The sequence below is a fragment of the Pteropus medius genome, unplaced genomic scaffold (assembly GCF_902729225.1).
Source record: "Pteropus medius unplaced genomic scaffold, Ma_sr-lr_union100, whole genome shotgun sequence".
Classification (NCBI taxonomy): domain Eukaryota; kingdom Metazoa; phylum Chordata; class Mammalia; order Chiroptera; family Pteropodidae; genus Pteropus; species Pteropus medius.
The window spans coordinates 23,970,567-23,992,948 of record NW_024344378.1 but is presented as its reverse complement, the minus strand read 5'-3'; the positions used below and the strand labels follow the sequence as shown (position 1 = coordinate 23,992,948).

Below are 22,382 nucleotides of genomic sequence, written 5' to 3'. Positions count from 1 at the left end.
TGGTTTGAGACATAAGTAAAATTGTAAAACATCATGAATATCTGACATCTGAGACTGGCATCTCTTCTGTGGGTCAGTGTTATGCTTGTGGAGGGAGGGGAGGAGTGAAGAGGGGTTAGGCAGAACTTCACAGAAGACTAGATGCTGAAGTTGAATCAGGAAGGATGTGCAAGAGGACCAGGTGAACAAGAGGGAAAGAACATTCTGAGCAGAGGAAACAACTTGTATAAACACAGAGTCATGAAAAGATTATGGGTCTGGAATTAAAATTCATTTTCGGAGTGCAGGACCCATGGCAGGAAATGAGTCTAGAAAGGTAGAGAGAGACTTTACATATTCCATGATAAGAATTTGAATTTGATTTTATGGATGATAAGGAGACTAGAATTTTTAAAGCTTGGGAATGATGTTGTCTGGTATGCATATCAGAAGGTCATCTAGGCAGCAGAGTGAGAGAAAATGAAGGTGGAAAAAATGAAATTTCAGTCATTCTAAGATTTTATCAAACACCATTTTACATTAAAAGAAAGGTGAATATCTTCATCCCATTCTAACAGCTCCCTCCATCTTCTGAGTGCAGTTTTATTTCCTACAAAACCCTCCCATTACAAAGAACAGTAATATAAATAAAGATAACTTTTGGTTCTGATAAATTCTCAGGCCTTTAAAAAGGTGCGCAAAACCCCATCTCTTTTGTAATTATTCTAAGATAAATAAGAAGTAATATTTACTTAACTATAGTGTTTTTGTGATGCAGAGGAAGGTGTGAACACTAGACAATATGATTAAACTGTAGCAAAGAACATATTACCATGAAAAAGTTAAATGTCAGAAGGGTCACATAATATGAGTTAGGGGCTAAACTGTGCTTCTATTACTGTAAACTCTGATAAACCTCAAATTTTTGTGAAGTGCTAGTTATTACAATAATATTTTACCACTTCTGGTCGAACTAGAAGTTGAGTGCTCTTGATAGCTTCTCTATGGCGAAATCGAAAAAGATCGAGTCAAATGTTGAAGTAAATTTCAGTCGTTGATGTGAAGTCCAAATATAACTTGATAGGAGTCTTTGGGTTTTAATTTTGTTTGAAACAGAGAACTGTTGTCCCAGTGCCCAAAGTAAGGCTCTCCTTGACATGTTCAGGTGCTGGTCTGTCTGTTTCTTTCATCTAACCCCTCACCCACTCTGGATCTTCCCCTTAATCATTCTTTACTCTTTCTAGCTTTGATGGTCTGTTTTCCATTCTATAGTTCACAGGATGTTCTGTGGGCATGCTCTTTTTCAAATTTTTCTCCAAAACTGATGCCAAGACAGTCATCAACCCATTATAAAAACTGTCGATTTTTCCAAACATCCCATTATGCGACTTAAAAACAATTTTAGCACAATAGGACAAATATCAAACCAATAGTCTTTATTAGAGATGGAGTCTAAACTGGCTCTGGAAAAGGCATCCATTGGATTTTTTCATTTACTATAATTAGTTATTATAAATTTGGAATCCTGTAGCTATGAACCATTTAGTAAGATAAAGTCTTGTTGTACAGACCCAGATTTATTAAAGCATCAAACATTTATTGAGCACTTACTATGTGCCAGGTGCTATGCAAGGTAACAACAGAGATCCCTAGACTAAAAAAATCAGCCCTTGCCCTTATTAAAGCTTGACGGAAAGTAGTCATGGGCTGCATAATGATGTTATTGCCTAATGACCGCCTAGCTGTGGAAACATAGTAGCGCAATGCATTACTTATGTGTTTGTGGTGATGCTGGTATAAACAAATCTACTGCACTGTACAATTATATATAGTACATAATACTTGATAATGATAATAAATGTTACTGGTTTATGTATTTATTATACTTTTTTATTGCTACTTTAGAGTGTACTCTTTCTAGTTATGAAAAAAGTTTGCTGTAAAACAGTATGCCATGTTATGGCAGCAGCTTCTTACATCTTGTATTTACAGCCTCTCTTGATTGTATCATTTTCTCTTGTACTTGATTTCGTACATCATTTTGTACAGTAATATGCTGCACAGGCTTGTAGCCTAGGAGCAATAGGCTATACCATATAGCCTCTGTGTGTGTAGTAGGCCATATCATCTAGGTTTGTGTAAGTACATTCTGTGATGTTTGCACAAGGACAAAATTGCCTAACCACACATTTCTCGGAACATGTCCTCAGCATTAAGCAGTGCGTGACTGTAGAATTCAGAACATATTTTCTATATAGAATCGAAAACAATCTTCAATGGTCACAAATTTGTATAATTAGCTTTAGACAAAAATTCTCATGTTGGAGAAGCAATGTAGAAAAAGTATGAACTAAGAGTCAGGAAACCAGATCTACAGTCCTGCTTTGCTACTATTCATTCATTAATTCAACCACTCATTAAATATTTACTGAGAGCCTACGCTGGAGGAGAAACTGATTAAGTGCTGAGGAGCATGTTAGCAAATAAGAGAGACTGCTACCTGTTCACGACCTGTTCTGTGTGATAGTGAGTGTATGGCTTAAGTTTTCCACATCTCAAACTTTGGTTAGACAAGATGTCTAAGGTTTCTTTCAAAACTAAAATGCTAAGCTTTCTGACAGCGTTGTGGAGAGAGAAGCTGCCTAGGCAGAGGGTTAACTTTTGCCCTGATTTCAAGATAACTTTGTAAACACAGTATTGTAATCTTTTGGTCAGCCTTTCATCTGCATTTGGGTCATCTTGACAAAGCCCGGGTATAGCAATTCCTACTCAGAAGACTTCAGGGGCAGGACGAGGTCACAGTTTGGAAAAAAAAAAGGTAGACAACTTGCGTCAGTACTGCTAAAGAGTTGTTCCCAGCACGCAACCTCCTCTGCTGTTCCACCCAGACTTCCGTCTAGCAACACGATTTCTGCCACGGGTTTATCGCTTGGGTGATCCACTGCTCTTCTGGTCTAGTAAGCCTTGTAAAGGGAATGTTCATCAGGGGACCAGAAGTGATCGGCTTCATAGGGCGGGAAGAACTGTCCTTGCGTCCTGCAGTTTTTCCAGTGGGTATCAAGGTAACAAGTTTTTTGTTATCTGGCTTGAAAATTGCAATAAGTTAATACCATTTTTCTTTTTTCTTTTTCTTTTTTGCTTGTAGCCAGGATACATTTTTCAAGGGGGAAAACGGATTTCTGCAAAAAGAGAGGAAGAGCGCGCGCGCAAAATATTTGAACATTCAGGAATACCGAGTTACAACCTAGGGAAGCCGTCTGGTGGCTTTAGGGAAATGAGCAACTGGGCTCCTCGGCCAATCTGTCGCTTCCAGTCAATGAAAAAGACAGAGGGTTTGAAGTTCCTTCCGAAACTGGGCCGGCTAATTTAGCCCCTCCCACGAGCCCGAGGGTCTGTTATATCTCTGTTCCTTGAGTACCTCTCTCACTGAGACCGACCACAGCAAGCAGAGGCTGAAAAAAAAAAAGAGCAAAGAGGAAGAAAACAAAAGCTGCCAGTTATGGAAGATGTAAAGGGTAAGAGCAAAATTGATTTGATCCAGATCCTTAAAAAGAACAAACAAACAAACAAAAGGCGGACTCCCCGCACCCCCGGCGCCCCCCAAAAAAGCCCAGACCAAAAGCGAGTACTTGAAAGAGCAAGAGGCAAAAAACCCGAAATGAACTTTCCCACCCTCTCCTTCTGAGAGGGAGCAGAGAAACAACTTCGGGAAGCTTTTTAGGAAGCAAAGCCCCGAGGTTGTAGTCAAGGGTGGCTTTGAGGCAGCTGAAGGGACTCATGAATATTCATTACCATTTGTATTCAGAGCTGGTTTTTCAGAGGCAAATGACTTCTTTGGTCCCCTTGCAGTTTAAGAGCTGCCTCATCTACAGTCCAGAGTCATCTCGCGTCGGGTCTGTACCTCGGCGTATTTGCTTGAAGATGCTGGGCTCCGTGTGTAGGAGATTTGTTTTGTTCTCGAATTTCCTGCGTGCTTGCCTGTTGTGGAATTAGTAAAGGCTTCTCTGCAGGGAGTTAGAGAAGTTAATGTGGCAAGAGGCTATCACAACAGGATCCCACAGTATGTCTTGCAAAAGACCGAAAGTTTCTTGGGACGTGTGGGGGAGTTTGTATGTGTATGGGGGAGGGAGGGGAGAGAAAAGGTGGAGGGCGAAGGACAGTTTTATCTTAAGAAAGCAAGGCATATCTGACTTACTATATTTAGATTTTGTCTAAAAACTACAAGAGCAGCCTGGTTTGCACAGATGGTGTGCAGTCTCTATCTTTTACCTCTTTTGGGCATTTTCTGCCCGGAGAGCCAGCTGCTTGCCAGCCAGTAGGAGCCAGGAAGAATCTCTGATGCAGTGTGGGTGTGTAAGGTTGCAAACCTTCTTCATTATCTCTAACTTCTAATATCCGCACACGTTTTAACCATATAGAACACGGAGGAATGGGATGAGTAGCCGGAAGATTTCTTAATAAGGATAATAATGATAGCTGTTAACTTTTACTAAATCTCCTCTGTGCCGGGAGCCGTTCCAAGCATGTGACACGTGTTATTTATTCCTCACATCAACTTAGGAAATGAGTGCTACGTTACCATCCCCATTTTTCAGATGGTAGAGTTGAGGCAGTGGGAGAGCAGCTTGCCTTGGGATCTCGCAGTTGAAGTGCTGAATTTGGATGCAGGTGATCGGACACAGCTTCCGCCGGCCTTTTTACTCCCTACCTCCGCCTCTCCGCCCTACAGTGTTGCTCCACTTCCAAGGCTCCCGCTACTGCCCCGACACTGTGGATCTCGGGTTTGCAAACTCTTGAAGCTACTGGAGAGATGATACTGATGAAATCTCCAGTCTGGGAAGGAATTTGTGCTTTCCTATCAAGTTCACATACTTCTTCTTCTTCTTTTTTTTTTTTCTCGTTTGGTGCTCAGAGCCCCTCTCTATGGTAGAGCCCAGGTATTGTCATTACGCCTTTTACAGAAAGGAGAGACTGAGGCCAGGAGGGGTTAGGTGACAAGAATCATCCAGCTAGACTACACAAGACATCCTCTGCCTCTGGTTTCCCTTCTAACCTGCAGAACAAGTCCAGTCATCTCTGAACTTACGTCCCCAACCCCAGCTACTTTCGGTTCCTAAAAAAGACCTTGCTTCTTTCCCTCCCAGACTGCTGCTGCAAGGGACTTAACTCTGCCGTAAGACCTCTCTGGCTCTCTCCTTTGCTTTCAGCCTGGAGCCAAGCTGCCTGGGTTTGAATCTCAGCTCCGCCATTACTAATTGTGTGCCTCAGTTTCCTCATCCGTTGAATGAAGAGGATGATAATATCTACCTCATAGAATTGTAAGGACTAAATGAAGGATTCATGCAAGGTTCTCAGAACAGGGCCTCATGCATATAGTATATGCTCAATAAACATTAGCTGTTGTTATCACTCTTTCAAGCCTTATTTTGGTTGTTAGTTTCCTTTTAAGCCTTCTCTAAGCCTTCCAGCATTAGATTAGGCCCTATCTTGGATGTTTCTACACCTCATCCCTTAATTCCTAAGGTGGCTTATCATACTTGTATACATTCCTTCCCTCTGCATTGCCTCCTCCTTCCCTGACTATAATTTCTTTATTCACCTTTGGATCTGCAATGTCTAGAGCAATGTTTAGCATGTAATGGGCACTCAATAAATATTTAGTAAGTCAAGTATTATTTTAGTTGATGTTCATCCAAGAGTCAGCACGCTGGTTAAAAAGGAGAACTTTGAGTTGCTGTAGAGCTCCTGCTGGTACATATAGCTCTTTTGTGCTATCTATAAAGACATTCCTCTAAGTGGATATACTGAGAAACGAAATGCTTCCTCACTAGGTGGGTGATATTCAGAGCTGATGTAGCCCCAGGCCAGGGCACCCAGTTTGGCCAGTCTAGCTCCATCTGAACTTCAGCCCCCATGTCCCCCTCAGCCGGGGAACAACTGGAGATTTCAGATGCCTCATAGCACAACCTCACTTTCTCTGAACAGAACATTTGGTTCCAGAAATAGTGTCTCTCCAGCCCCATTTTATAGCATAGTCTGAGACAATATACTCTGGTTATTAATAGGAGAAAAACAAACACTACAGAAGTTAGCCCTGGATAAAATAAAGTACATTAAACTTGTTTCTAGCACCCTCCCTTTCCTCTTCCTGGCATACCTTCAAACCAGTTTGACAAATATTATTGTGTGTCTACCATTCGTAAGTCGCTATGCCAGATGTGTGGGGTATAAACAGTTTGCTCACAGTCTAGTGGGGAAGATAGACATATACAACCAACTCTAATTACAGTCAGACTTTGTGAAGTGCTGGTAATAATCACTAACATTGATTATTTATGATGTGCCGGGCACTGTAATTTTTATATGCATTGTCTCACATAATCTTCACGGTAAACCTATGATATAGATTTTTGCATCTTACAGCTTTGAAATGAAGTTATGTGGCCAAGGTCACACAGCTAGTAATAGGCAGAGGGGGAATTTAGACCTATATAATTAGGCTGCAAAGCCTGGGTTCCTAATGCATAAGTTCTCCTGCCTCCCTAAGAGCCATAATAGAAGTCTAAAGAAAATGTCATAAGAAACAGAATAGGGAATGATGATTTCTGGGAAAACTTCTCAAAGCATGGGACACTTCATTTGGACTTAGAAATTAGAAAGATGAGTAGGGTCTGGTCTCACAGCAAGGCCCTTCTCAGAGCCAGTGATCCTTAAAGACCTTTTTTTTCCTCTCTTTTATCAAAACCATTGCCTAGATTTAAGAGTAAAAAGCTCTTTCACCTTTTTAAAGTTCTCAGCAGGGAACCTATTTACATGTCCATCCTGAAGATTGGAAGGCAGGAGTTCAAATTTTAGCCCTGGCTATGAATTTAGACTTATAAATCATGTAATCAAATAAACCTTTACAAAGTAATTAGCTGCATATTAAATTATTTCCTTAATCATGATTGTCATTAGGCACATGTGGTAAATCGTTTTTACAAATGTCGGTGATAGGTCTTGCTTTTACTTGGCTGAGCTGTGTTTTAAGAGTATTTTCTCCTTTGTATTGTCTTTTTGGTTGTTTCTGCACTCTATCCAGTGACTGTGCCCAAGGGCATTAATGTGTAATCCCACCTGTCACTTTGAATTGTGTGGTGCTGGGCTCAGTCCCTAAAGAGTGAAGGTGAGACCTGGGACAAATCGCATAGGGTCTATTCTTGGTGAGCTCTGTTCCATGAAGCAGTTTGGGGGAAGGCTTTCGGGCGGCCCTGTGGTGAAGAATGATCCAACCCCTTGATTGTTTGATGGAAGCACAGAAGAGCAGAGGCACTAGCTTTGTCTTGGTGAATGCGTGTGTGTGTTCTGAGGCAGTGTTTCTCAAACTTTGAACATGCATGTGCATCATTGGGGATCTTGTTAAAATGCAGATTCTGACCCAGTAACCCTGGGGTGAGGCCTGAGATTCTGCATTTCTAAAAAACTCGCAAGTGACTGTAATGCTGCCACTCCATAGGCCATTCTTTGACTAGCCACATTATAGGGTTATTGCATACCTTAGTGTCAGGGCTTATTTTGGTACCAAATGACCAAGCTACTCCCCAGTATTGCTCTCCCCTCCCCACAAGCCACCACTTTGAGTTAGCGATTAGCTATGTGATTGCAGGATAATAGGAAGCCTCTTTCTTTCTTTTTATTTCTTTCTCTCTCTCTTTCTCTTTCTTTCTCTTTCTTTCTCTTTCTTTCTTTCTTTTTCTTTCTTTCTTTTTCTTTCTTTTCTTTCTTTCTTTCTTTTCTTTCTTTCTTTCTTTCTTTTCTTTCTTTCGTTTTTCTTTCTTTCTTCTCTCTCTCTCTCTCTTTCTCTCTCTTTCTTTTCTTTCGTTTGTTCATTCAGTTAATATATATCCAGAATAGGCAGTTGAGACCTCCAATTTGCCGTTCAAGAAACAAGACTAAACCTTCATCGCACACAAACTATTATTACACAAAAAGGTCCTGTGTTGAGATTTCTTAAATATCTCCCACCTTTTCTCCATGGCTTCAAATGTCCATAAGCTACTTTCATTCGCTGCCTCCAACCTGAGAAGCAACGGAGCAGAACATGTGGCTGCCTCCAGAACCATTTGCTGGGTGTCTGGAGTGCCAGGGGACTGCAGGTAGCAGCCATGCAGGGAGTAGCAAGGACTCAGGGCTCTGGGACCGGGAGCAGCTTGCCTGGGGCCTTGTCTCCACACTGTGGAAGTAAGGTGGGAATCATCCCAGGTGCGGAGGAGGAAAGTGGGTGCAGAGAGGGCTGATGGAATTTTTGTTAGAGAAAAGAAGGCGGGGAGCGTTTGCCTAACATGCTTCCACCCTGCAGATTTTGTGCTAGAATATCACAATGACTCTAGAAGCCCAGGAACAATGGTAGCACACACCCTACATAAAGAGGTGTTTCCTTTTGATTCACAGGAGGAATGAGGACAGTTCCTTTATGTGCATAAGGGTGTAAGTAATATGGAACATGTCCATTAGAAAAACATGAAAATATAGATTAGGAGGAGAAGAAAAACAATCACTTGTGACAATACTTTGTTTCTTTTACTATGCCTGGGTTGTTTCTTGCTTTTAGTATTTACTTGACTAGGACCTTGAAAAATTAGGAGCTGGCATCGTGATCATAGACTGTATATAGATACGATCTTGAAGCCTGGCTTTAAGCATAGCAGCGAAGCACGGGTATTTTATAGCATAGTCTTTGTTAGCATAATTTTTATAGTCACGCAGTTTATTCAACAATTCCCCTGTTATTGAACATTTAGGTTGTTTCCATTTCCAACAAACGTCTTTGTGCATGAAGTTTTTCCATATGTAGGCCTGCACGCTGAGGGTGGAATCCCAGAAGTGGAATTACTGGGTTAAAACTTGTAAATATTTTTTAAAGTTCTTGATTACTGTTGCCAAGTTGCCTTCCCTAAGGGTGGACCCTTCATGCTCCCACAAGCAGTTCCTGTTTTGCTGCATTTCTGACAGTTTGGGTGTTTTTGTTTAAGCAACTTTATCTACTTTTATGTTGTTTTAGTTTGTATTTCTTAAATTACCAGTAAATGAGACATTTTTCACATAATGTGCTTTTTTTGTATAGTGTCTGTTTACATCCTTTGCCTTTTTATTACTTATTTGGATTTGATATTTTTAAATTAATTTATGTGAACTCTTATAAAATAAAGATATTCAGGTTTTTCTGCCATATTTGCAATTGTTTTTCTGAATCTTCTCTTAGTGTTTTTATTCAGAAGCTTATAGCTGTGAACAGATCCAATACATTTTTATCTGTGATGTTGTAGCTCTCAAAATAGTTTGATATTGAGTTTTCATTGTCCTTTTAACCCAGTATGATATATTTTTTAAGTTCCAAGTGATCGTTATTTTAGTTTGAACCACTAATTCAAATTAATTTTCTATTTTATTCATAATAGAGAATATGGCTTTATAATTTCTAAGGTTTCTTTGTACCTAAGCATGTAGTGAATTTTTATAAATCTGTGATCATTTGTGAATAAGATATACTCTGTTTTTAAGATAATAAAATTGGATATTTGTAAATCTATCCAGCCATTTTAATTATATGATAATCCCTTCCCAACCATAATTTTCTCCTATGTGAAGTTATAGTATATACGCATTTACTTTTGTATACTTCTATTGATACCTACAAGAATTTCAGTTCTAGGGAGAAAAATGAGATGTGAATCATTTTTATTGTGGCTTGTTAGAAAAAAGGAGTGGTGATGGGGAGTTGGGAATACAAAAGGAAGGTAAAGTAGATGGCAGAGAAGAAGTCTTAGGAAATAGTCTTGGGAAAGATTAAAAAAAAGATAAGATTAAGTTCTCTGATGCCATCTTAGGCAGCTGAGACTTGTATGGCTACATAACTTTAAGAAGCATGGAATGAGTAGGACTGAAAATTATCAAACTTTTCCTTTCCAAATAACAATGATAGACCCCAGAAGCCAGAGCCAGGAGGGGCCTCTGATTGGCAGGATTTAGGAAGCAGTGGTCAAAATCTCCGAACCATAAAATCAGAACAGTATTGCTCAGTGGATAAAGACTCAGACAAATTCACAAAAAGATATCTGAAGATATCTGAAGAGATATGTTATCAGCAAAATAATTTTTTAGGCATTGCACTGAAAAGGTAGGGTAGGGAGGAATGGAAAAGTTGCCAGTGAACAAGCGTTGATAAATAGAAATTAATAGTGCAGAATTCATATTTTCTAATTTAAGCTATGTAAAATGTTGTTCATACCATCTTTTAATTAATGTTTTTGTTATTGCTTTATTTTGGTGAGCTTAGAAATAATTATAAGGAGTTTTTCATAGATTTACTTTCTTTTTCTGCTTTTTTGGTTGATAAAGTTAACTGGTAGGCTACTAAGGTTATAGCTCCTAATCCCTAGAATTTATGAATGTTATCTTATACGGAAAATAGTCCTTTTGGATGTGATTAAATTAAGTATCTTGAACTGTGGAGATTATTCGGGTGGGCCCTAAATGCAATCACAAATGTCCCTACAAGAGAGAGGAAGAGGAAGATGACACAGAGAAGGCAATGTAACCGCTGTAGCAGGATGCTGTGCTGCTGGCTTTGAATATGGAGGAACAGGTCATAAGCTATGGAATGCATGGAATGCACTAGACAACAGAAAAGGGTGTCTTTGCAGACACCTTGATTTCAGTCCAGTGAAACTGATTTCAGACTTTGGACCTCCAGAACATAAATAAATGTGTGCTGTTTTAAGTCACTGGGTTTATGGTAATTTGTTATGGCAGCCATAGGAAACCAATACAGTAAGGTTTTAATAAATGGAAATGGTAGCGGCTTTAGTTAATTAACCTACAGGTTTATGGTATGTTTTGGGCCATACACTGTTCTAATCACCTTACAAATATTAACTGTGGTTGATACTGTTTATTGTTCCTATCTTACAAGTGAGAAACTGAAGAATGAGTATTTAAGTGACTTACCTAAAGTCTCTCGATCAGTAATTGTTGAAGTTAAGATACAAACTCATAGTTGTTAATATTATTATTTTGAGATATAATTCACAAACCATATAGTTCACCCACTTAAAGGTTACAGTTTGGTGTTTTTTTAAGTATATTCACAGAATTGTGCAACTATCATCAGATCAATTTTAGAACATTTTATCACCCCCAAAAGAAACACAATACCCATTAGCAGTCACTTCCATTTCCTACCTACCAACCCCATCTCCTCTACAGCAAACACCAGTCTACTTTCTATCTGTAGTGTTGCCTATTCTGGACATTTTTATGCCACATATTCCACTGTATGGATATACCGCATTTCATTTATCCATTCAACAGCGGATGGATATTTGGGGTGTTTCCACTTTTTGGCATTATAAATAATGTTGCTATGAACACTCACATTCAACATTTTGTGCAGACCTATGTTCTTAGTTTCTCTTGAATATACTTAGAAGTGAAATTGCTGGGTCATACATTTATGTTTAACTGTTTGAGGAACTGCTAGACTGTTTTCCAAAGTAGCTGCATCATTTTACATTTCCAATATCAGTATCATGACGCTTCCAATTTCTCTTTATCTTTATCTACATTCATTATCTGTCTTTGATTACAACCATCCTAATGGGCGTGAAGTGGTATCTTGTGGCTTTAATTTGCATTTCCTTGATGGCTAAGACTTTTGAACATCTATTCATGTGCTTAACAGGCATTTGTTTATCTTCTTTGGAGAAATGTTTGCCTAATTTAATTGGTTTTTTTAAAAAAACAATTATTGAGTTGTGGGAGTTATATTTTCTAGATACAAGTTTCATCAGATACATGATTTGCAAATATTTTTTTCATTTTGTGGGTTGTATTTTCATTTTTCCAATGGTGTTGTTTGTAGCACAAACATTTTAAATTTTGATGATGTCCAATTTATCTATATTTTGCTTGGTTGCTTATGTTTTTAGTGTCTTATCTGAGAAACTATTGCCTAATCCAAAGTCATGAAAATTTGCATTGATGTTTTCGTCAAAGAGTTTTATAGTTTTAGCCATTACATTTAGGTCTTTGATCCATTTTGAGTAATTTCTGTATATGGCATGAGGTAGGGGCTCACCTTCAGGTGAAGATCCAGTTGTCACAGCACCATTTGTTGAAAAGATTCTTCTTTGACCCATTGAAATTTCTTGGCACTCTTGTTGAAAATCAATTTATTGTAAATGTGAGGGTTTATTTCTGGACTCTCAGTTCTATTCTGTGATCGATGTGTCTATCCTTGTGTCGGTTCCACATTGTCTTGATTACTATAACTTTGTAGTAAGTTTTGAAATCAGGAAGTGTGAGTTTTCCAACTTCGTTTTATTTTTTTCAAGATTGTTTTGACTATTATGGTTCCTTAAATTTCCATATGAATTTTAGGATTAGCTTGTCAATTTCTACAAAAAAGCTAGCTGGGATTTTCATTTTATTTTTGATGTATCCTCTGTAAAACACTGGCTTTTTAAATCCAATTTGAGTCTCTGTTTTCATAGAGGACTTTAGTTCACATTTATTTTACTTGCCATTCTTGTTTTATTTTCCCTAGTGTTTAAATAGTTTCTCATATTATGCTCTTTTCTAGACAGACTCTGGACTACTGTTTGTTTTTATATATTTCTACAAAGCTGTGAATAACAGACATCTTATTTTTATTTTTATCTATGGATAACTTAAATTAAAAGAAAAACATTCCTGAGCATAAGTTTATCTTACTATCAAAGGAAAGAAAAAGAATAACTTTTGACTCTGTTATGAAGGATAAGAATTCAAAAGCTTTTGTGTCTCTGTGTCTTCTTTTCTTATTTTATTTAATCTGGTAATGTTATAAATTCCAATGTTGAAAATTCTATTAGTCATTTATTTCACAGGGTTTTTACTTTTTATTTAAGTATTAATAATCAAACTCACCACTCCATGAATTTATCAACTTCAATATAGTTCTTTTCTCACTTTACTTTTCCTCATTCTTGAGATTTTAATTTTGGTTCCTCTCATAATGATTTGGTAGGAATACCAAAGTAATATTTGAGAAAGGGCATCAGTATGGTAAAAGAGTAAACTAATCTTTTCTTCCTCCCTTCCTTCTTTTCTTTCCTCCTTTCTTCCTTCTTTCATTTCCTTCATTTATTTTTCTTTGTATTCTGAGAATATTTTCCTAAGATTGTGCTCAACAACACTGATTCAATTTTCCTTAATTATCTCCAATATAAACTTTCATTCAGTTACAATGTTTTTGGTTTCCATGAAATCTTTTTTTTTTTTTTAATCTCAGTTTGTTCTCTTTTCATAACAACATTCTCCTGTATCCAACCAAAAACTAAACAAAGGAAGATTTCCCTCTCATTCTTGTATCATATCTATTTTGGAGGCAAACTTTTCTTCTGCTGTCCTCTCTATTTTAGAGCAAAATTTATTTAATCTAAGGCCTTTTCCTTTAAAGAAAAGAGATTCCTTTTGTAGGTGTACAAATAAAAATATGTGTTTTTCACCTTATTCTAAAAAGATTAAAGGAAGATTTAGAGGAGAGTCATCCCAGGCCAATGTTAGAGATGGTTGGAATGCATAGTCTGCCCTTGACTCCCTCAGATTCTGTTTGCATCCTGGACGAATGCAATCACAAAAAGCTGAATTCCTCTCTATGTGTGGGAAAATAATCCTCTAGCCAAAAGGAAAAAGGTAATTCAGATCTAGGCAAAAGTCCTGTTGCTATATTGTCATATTTCAGAAAATAGAGAAGCTAAGACTATCAGAATTCTGTCAATATTGTTGTCCAGAGGCATACAGGCATTCAGGAATGATCCTTCTCTGGGACCGTTTTCTTGCTTTTGCTCCTCCTTCCCCACTGAGAGCAAACCTTTGTTGAACTGGGGAGTGAGCTCCTGTCCCATTTGGTGCCTTGCCCAAGTAATGCCTTTTGTTTGAGCTCCGTTGTAAGGTCTCTTTTTACTCACGATAGACACTCAGAGGCAACAACAAACACATAAACAAACAAAACGAAGAAAGGCAAAACAATAAACCCAAGGCTTCCCAAAGAGTTCCCATCATACTCTGCTACTCTTCTCCCATAGTGTGCTTTTGTGTTCCCAACTTAATGGGTGTCGAGAGGCCCAACTAAGTCCTCTGTTTACTTGACCCTAGTTATGCTGCCTTGTCTCAGAATAGATGATACTGTCTGTTAGTGCTGTTTCTTAATTCTAATGCATTGGTGTTTAATGGGTGGGTGGAGCGGGGAAGCATTTCTTTTAGGGTACAGACAGATTATCACAAGAATGTGGGAGAGTATGGCAAAGTATTTTTACTTATTCTCTCATTATATTCTTTGGTCATAATATTTGGCTTTGTGAGATCATTCTGGCATCAATCTAGGGAATGAACCAAGAAGTTGGTGAGCAATGAGGGGAGACTAGGATTGAGTTCCTGCAATAATCCAGTAGATAAGAGATAATGGGGACCTGTACCTAAGCTGGGGGTTGGGGGTTGATGGGAGGAGCTAGATTTAGACAATATTTCTGATATAGAGTCTGAGATAGAGAGCTAGGTGGTTTGTTGGAAGGGAAAGAGAGGGAAATGTCAAGACATTTTCAAATTTAGATTTGGATGATTGGGTCGATAAATGTTTATATAAGGCTGGGAATGGGGGAAGGAAGTAGGTTTGGCAGAAGAAGAGGGAGATAAGAAGTTTATCCTGGCGCATGCTAAATATGAGATGCTCATAAGACATCAAGGCAGAGATATTTTGTTGGTTGCTGGAAATTTGGACCTTGAACTTAGAGAGGTCTGGGGAAAATCGAGAGAATTATAGGAGTTGGAGTTGGAACATGGAGTCAGTGGTTGAAAGTATGGGCATGAATAAGTCACCCTAAAGTGTAGAGGATGAAAACAAAAGAGGATAGAGAACGGGACCTAAGGAAACACCAATGTTAATACAAGGATGAGTAGAGAAAGGATTTAAGAAAAGAGATCAGAAAGAATGCCTAGAAAGGAAGGAGCAAGCCAAGGAGTATGAACCTCATAGCCAAGGGGCACAGGGTGTTTTGAGACTGAAGTTTCAAGAAATGCCAAAGTTGCAGAATAGGTAATAAAGTGTTCTAGGCACTGAGGATACAGCAGGAAACAAAACAAGATCCTTAACCTCATGGGGCTTGTGTTCTGTGTGAAGGAATCTGGGGAGACAGCTAAGCGAAAAAAGTAAAATGCATGGTATATCATGCGATAAGTACTAAGGAGAAAATTGAAGCAGGGACGGGAGATAAGTGTTGGGAGATTACGATTTTAGACAGGATGATAAGATAGAAGGTGAGTTTGAGGAAATACCTTAAAAAAGTGAAGAAGTCATTCGTGTGGCTATCTGTGGGAAGAACATTCCAGGCAGAGGGGCCAGCAAATACAAAGTCCTGAAAAGAAATTAAGTGTTTAAGGAACAACAAAAAAGCTAGTGTGGCTAGGTGGGAGAGAGCAAAGAGGTGAATGCTGAGAGGTATATTTGGCCTAAACAGACTTTCTTGGGCCTCGTAGGCCATTGTTTAGCCTTTGGCTTTTATTTATAGTGAAATAGGCAACCACTTTGGGTTTTGAGCAGAGGAGTGACTTGATCCAATCCATGTTTCAAAAGGATCACTCTGGCTGCTGTGTAAAGAACAGACTGAAATGGGGCAAGGGTAGAAGGAGACTGGTTGGGAGACACTGGAATAATATAGGTGAGATATGTTTGTGTTCAGTTCTAGATGGTAGCAGAAATGGTGAAAAGCGATTGGATTTTGGATCTATTCTGAAGATAAAGCCTATGCTATTTCCTGATTGAATCTGGGTGGGAAACAAAGAGAAAAGGAAACAGACTCCAAGGTTTTGGGCCTTACATGGAGCTGGTAGGTGGAGTTGCCTTGAGCTGAGATGGAAAGACTATAGGAGGAACAGGTTTAAGTGGGAAGATTAGGAGCTCAGTTTTGGATGTTTTAGGTTTGAGATGCCTATTTGATAATAAATGCCTATTTGATGTAGAGATTTTGAATTGATCAGATGCATATACAAGTCTGGAGTTCAGGGAAGATGACTGCGCTGAAGATACAAAACCGGGTCATCAGATGGTGTTTAAGCTCAGTGAGATTGGATTTAAATGCATTGAGACTGGATGAGTGTAGATAGAAAAGAAGTTTCAAGGACTGAGCCTTGGGATGCTTCAGCTTTAAGGGCTGGGAACAAGGAGAGAGAGAGAGAAAGAGAGAGAGATTGAGAGAGAGAGAGAGAAGACAGAGAGACAGAGACAGAGAGACAGAGAGACAGAGAGAGAGAGAGAGAATGTGTGTGTTGGGTGAGGGGAGGAAGATAAACAAGGAGAGTATGGTGCATGGTGTCCTAGGAGCCAAGTAAAGAGTGTCTCAAGAAGAGGAAGTGGTCAGCTGGGTCTAATGCTGCTTATGGGTCAAACCAGGTAAAAATGAAAATTGACCATTGCATTTAGCACAGCGGAGGTCGATGGTGACCTTGACAAGAGCACTTTTGCTGGAGTGCTGACGGCAAAGTTCTCACTAGAGTTCATCCTATTGTTTCTCTTTTCCTCCTTTCCCATGTTCTCCTTCCTCCCTCAACTAAGGAGGAGTCAGTGACATCTGAGTGTGAGGAAGGCATGGTTCCTCAGAGGAAATTCAGAGTTCTGGTACCAGAAGAAGGGGAAATGGACTTTTGGCAGACAATACAGCAAGTGTTCACTTCTGCTAGAAATAGCCTATTTCTGTCTGTGTCTCCTATTTACAGTCCCTACCATCAGCTATCTAGAATGGAAAGGTGTTTAACCCCTGGTGCTGACAGACCATCCAGGCTGCAAACATTTGTTGTGAAAGGAAAGCCAGAGTTTTGTACAGGGCCGGGAAATGTGGTCTTTTACAAATGTGCCTTTCTCAGTGAGCTCACTCTGGAATTCAGATTGTAAAGGCAGCCCAAACTCTAGGCCCCTACCTACTCTTGCATTCCCTGAACTTGCCTTATGGTTTCAGAGGATATATCTGTTTGCAAAACCCAGTGGTTTGGAGGACTCTGCCCTTTAAGGGAGAACTAGAGTAGGAGTAGGAAATCACAGTTTAAATGTGGTCTAGATAGCTCTGCATTTGACATTTCAAGAAGACTCAGTGAATGTTAGTGCTGGAAGGAATTTGACTTTTCAAATCTTTTCATTAAAATAAAATTAATTAAGGAGCATTTGAGATCTTGCTCCCTGGCATATGTCATTAAATAAACTCTTATAAAAATTCAAGAACAAAATGAATATTTGCTATCTTTTTAAATTACAGAAATAATACAAGTTTATTATGGAAAATTTGGAGTATTTAAAGGGCAAATAAGAAAATAATTTTCTGTAAGTTCACCATTCATAACTCTTTGTCATGTAACTTCTAAGTCTTTCTCTTATTTCCTACTTTTTGTCATTTATTATCCTTATTTACTAAAAATTTGGGGCCATATTATACACACCAGTTGCAATCTTCTATTTTTATAACTTGTCATGACAATTGAATGGCTTTTATTGTATGATTTTTAATGGCTGCATATAGTATTCCATCATTTGAACATATGCAATATATTTATTTAACCATTTCCTTTTGTGGGACAGATAGGACATTTCCAAATATTTTACTATTATAAATATTTATGGATCGATCTCAGTGGATGTCTTTGAAGATTTCTTAAGGATAAACTCCTAAAAGTAGAATATCCAATTGGCTTTCCAAAATACAGTAGTACATGAGGGACAGAAACACTGAAGTCTTGAGTTGGGAAGGAGTGTGCCCAAGTTGCACAGCTGGTCGGTGGCTGAATGAGTTTTAGAGTATAACTCCTCTGCTCGTTAAAAGATCCCTTTCCTTGATATCATGCTTCCTGTTATATTTAAGCCTCTTGTTATTGATGTCCTGTAGGACCCCTTGAAACTTGATGACATATGATTTTTTCCTGCTAACTCTGTGGCTCCCACTCATGCCAGGCTAGTTCTCTCATTTATCTGTGGGCATGACCTCTGAACAAATATAGATACCTTTCTTCCATTAGAGAAGATGGTGTTTCTCAGATACCTTTCCCCTTCAGGGCTATAAATGTTTCACCATTAGTCAAGAGCCACCATCCATTGGACATTTCTTCATATACCTTTAGCATTCCTGTGGTTTCTCTGACTTCTTTTTAACCTTACCAGATACATATTCTCTCTCCAAAATCCTAATTCATAGTAGTACTTCTCTATAGGAAGGCCATCTTTCAGTGGACTCCAGTGAGTGAGTCCCTATCATACCCAGTTGTGGTTCACTTGGGGTCACCCCAACCCATCCAACCAGGCTGGCAGTGTGGGGGACAAAGAAACTTTCATCTACACTTCTAGTTTCTTCCAGCTGGTTTTATAGTTAAATTGACATGAGACAGATTAATAAGAGAAAATAACCAAATTTATTTACATATGTACATATGAGAACCCCACATACATTAGAGAGACTCCATATATATGAGAGGTTCAGAGACAGAAGGTTAAAATGAGGTATATATGGCATTCTGAGCTAAGGATGAGATAAGGCAGGTCAAGGCTTCAGAGGGGAGGAAGGTCATTCTTAGGACGATAAAAAGAGCAGATATTCAGTAATTATAGGCCCTATAGATGGGTCACAAAAAGTTATCTCTGGTGACAACATTTATTATAGGCAAGGCCCTAATTTAAGTTCCTCAAGGGGGAAACTAAAGTTTCTTGTGAACCTTCAGGGGCTCCATTGCCTTTAGCTCAAAATAATTCACATGTCAAAATAGCACATCTTGAAGAGGCCTGTCGAATCCCTTCAGCAGAAGCACAGCAAGGCCTACCCATTAGAGCAGATCGTATTGATGGCTCTTCCATAACTGAGAAACTTTTAAAAGGCAATGACAATTTGGCCAATTCTTAACCTATAATACCTTCCCTAATTTTATAAATGTATTTCTAAGGGCGAACCATTCGAAGTTGACAGTTTTGTAGGTCAAAAACTGTCAAATATTGCCAATATCTTGATTCATCCTAATATGTAAAATGATCCTAGATGTCAAGAATATGCTATCGAAAACTTCCAAGTTTATCCTCAAGACAGATTCTGGAAGGCCTGCCATGACTCCTAAGCACCCATCCAGGGCTGTATTTCTCACATACCTAAAGGCAAAGTTTTTGTGTTTTTTATTTAACAATGTTCACTGTTGTTGAAAATGTGGGGGAAATTAATATTCTCAAAATGTTGGCCAGAGTACAATGGGTAAACTTTTCTAGAAGTAAATCTGGCCTATTTTAAGCCTTAAAAGTGTCCATACTCTGACCCAGCACATCTACTATGAGAACTTACCCTAAGCAAAGCAGCCTGGATGTGTATATAGATGTACCCACAGGATATTTATTAGAGTATTATTTGTGATAATGAACCATTGGAAATAAGCTAAAGTAATGTGTATCCATATGTGAAACAGTAATCAAAAGATATTGTAAAAGAATTTCCAAGGACAAGAGAAATAAGCATTGTTAAGAGAAAAACAAGTTAGAGAGTTGAACATTCGAGACCCATTTTGTCAAAAAAATTGATAAATGTAGACATGAAATATATACAGGAGGAAGACTAGCAAGATATGCAGTGAAATACCTCTTTTTAAAAAAAATTTTATTTTTCTGTTATAGTTGACATACAATATTATATTAGTTTCAGTTGTATGATACAATGATTAGTGATTTATATAACTTACGAAGTGATCTAAGATAAATCTAGGACCCACCTGACATCATACATAATTATCACAATATTACCGACTATATTCATTATGCTCTGCTTTATATTCCTCATGACTATTTTATAACTACCAATTTGTACTACTTAATCTCTTTCCCTTCTTCATCCATCCTCCTAACCCCCCTCCCATCTGGCAACTATTAAAATGTTCTCTGTATATATGAGTTTATTTCTGTTTTGTTTGGTTTTTAGATTCCACATATAAGTGAAATCATATGACGTTTGTCTTTCTCTGTCTATTTCACTTAGCATAATATCCTCTAGGTCCATCCATGTTGTTGCAGATGGCAAGATTTCATTCTTTTTTTTATAGCCGAGTAATATTCCATTGCATGTATGTACTGCTTCTTCTTTATACATTCATCTATTGCTGGACACTTCAGTTGCTTCCATATCTTGGATATTGTAAATAATGCTGCAGTGAACATAAGGCTGCAAATATCTTTTCAAATTAGTGGTTTGGGTTTCTTTGGATAAATACCCTGAAATGGAGTTACTGAGTCTTTCTTTGTCTCTTGTTATAGCCTTTGTTTTAAAGTCTATTTTGTCTAGTGTAAATATTGCTACCTCAGCTTTTTTTGTTGTTGTTTATTTCCATCTTCATGAATATATTTTTCCAGCCCTTTACTTTCAGTCTGTGTGTGTCTTTCAATCTGAAGTGAGTCTCTTGTAGGCAGCATATATAAGGGTCTTGTTTTCTTATCCGTTCAGCCACCTTATGTCTTTTGATTGGAGCATTTAATTCTTTTCCAGTTCAAATCATCAATGATAAATATATAGTTATTACCATTTTATTATTCATATTATTGATCCTTTTTCTTCTTTTTCTTAAAGAAATCTCTTTAACATTTCTTGTAATACTGGTTTGGTGGTGATGAACTCCTTTAGCTTTTTCTTGTCTGGGAAGCTCTTTATCTGTCCTTCAGTTCTAAACAACAGCTGTGTTGGGTACAGTAATCTTGGTTTAAGTCCTTACTTTTCATCACTTTGAATATTTTGTGCCAATCCTTTCTGGCCTGCAAAGTTTCTGTTGAGAAATCAGCTGACAGTGTTATGGAAGCTCCTGGTAGGTAACTAACTGCTTTTCTCTTACAGCTTTTAAGAGTCTCTCTTTGTCTTTAACCTTTGGCATTTTAATTACGATGTGTTTTGGCGTGGGCCTCTTTGGATTCATCTTGTTTGGGATTCTGTGCTTCCTGGGCTTGTATGTCTATTTTGTTCACCAGGTTAGGGAAGTTTTCTGTCATTATTTCTTCAAATAAGTTTTCGATTCCTTGCTCTCTTGCTCATCTCCTCTGGTACCCTATGATGCAAATGTTGGTATGCTTGATACTGTTCCAGAGGCCCCTTAACTATCCTCATTTTTTTGTATTCTTTTTTTTTGTTGCTGTTCTGATTAGGTATTTTCTGCTACCTTATCTTCTAAATTGCTGATTTGATCCTCTGCTTCATCTAATCTACTGTCGATTCCCTCTAATGTATTCTTTATTTCAATTATTGTGTTCTTCATTTCTGGCTGGTTATTTTTTATGTTTTCTATCTCCATTTTTATGTTTTCTATTTTTTTGTTGATGTTCTTACTGAGGTCATTGAGCATCCTTATAATCAGTGTTTTGAACTCTGCATCTGGTAGATTGCTTGTCTCCATTTTGCTTAGCTCTTTTTCTGGAACTTTGTTCTGTTCTTTCATTTGGAATATGTTTCTTTTTTGCCTCATTTTTGCTGCCTCCTTGCGTTTGTTTTCTATGTATTAGGTAGAGCTGCTATGTCTCCTGGTCTTGGTAAAGTGTCCTGCAGGGCCCAGTGGTGCAGTCTTCCTGGTCACCTGAGCCGGATGCTCCAGGTGTATCTCTTATCTAGATTGTATGTACCCTCCTAATGTACTTGAGCCTTGATTGCTGTTTGCATATCAATGGGAGGGATTGACCCTTTGGGCAAATTGGTTATGAGGATTGGCCATAAATACAGTGGAAGAGCTGTTGTGCAAGGGCTGATCCTATGGAGCAAGATCCACTTTAGTGGAGCTCTGGTGCCTGCTGAGTCTATCCTTTAGGTGTGTCATTTGTGGAGGTGGTTGAGTGTTGTTCTGGTATGATTTGACTGGCCACTGGATCTGTTGATTCTGGGATCTCTTGGGAGGTGCTTTGTTTCTGGCTAGGGTCAGCTGCTACCTATGTTCTGCCTGAGACCAGTTAGAACGAGTTACAAAGTGATCTGCAGATGGAGATTACTTATGCTGGGCTTGGAGATGCTTGGAAGAGCCTAAACTGTGAACTGAGGCTGGCACCACTATTCTGGGCTTGGGGCTGCTTATCAAAAGATACGGGACACGCCAAGGTCAGATGCTACTTGTTTTGGGTTTGTGAATCTTCGAGAGATTTTAGGAAAGTCTGCAGCATGAGCCAAGACAGGCCATTTGTATGGAAAAGCCACTGGAATCAGCTTGGGTGGGCTCACAAGTTGGATAAGGTGGAGTCTCAGGAAATTACTGAGTCAGGGGGAACAGTGTTAGCTGGGCTGATGGAGACTCAGATATGGTGGCCACCTTTGTGTACAAGCTGGGTTGGGGGAGGGCTCAACAAAGGAACAATG

General features: G+C 38.6%; 1 protein-coding gene across 1 annotated transcript in view; it reads left to right on the top strand.

Moving 5' to 3' along the window:
- Positions 1-3,377: 3,377 nt before the first annotated feature.
- Positions 3,378-22,382, top strand: part of ENTPD1 (ectonucleoside triphosphate diphosphohydrolase 1) — an 80,285-nt gene continuing 61,280 nt past the window's right edge. The window contains exon 1 of the mRNA XM_039871661.1: positions 3,378-3,494. Coding sequence (XP_039727595.1) covers positions 3,479-3,494 — 16 coding nt within the window. The 5' untranslated portion in view covers positions 3,378-3,478. The remainder of the gene's footprint in view (positions 3,495-22,382) is intronic.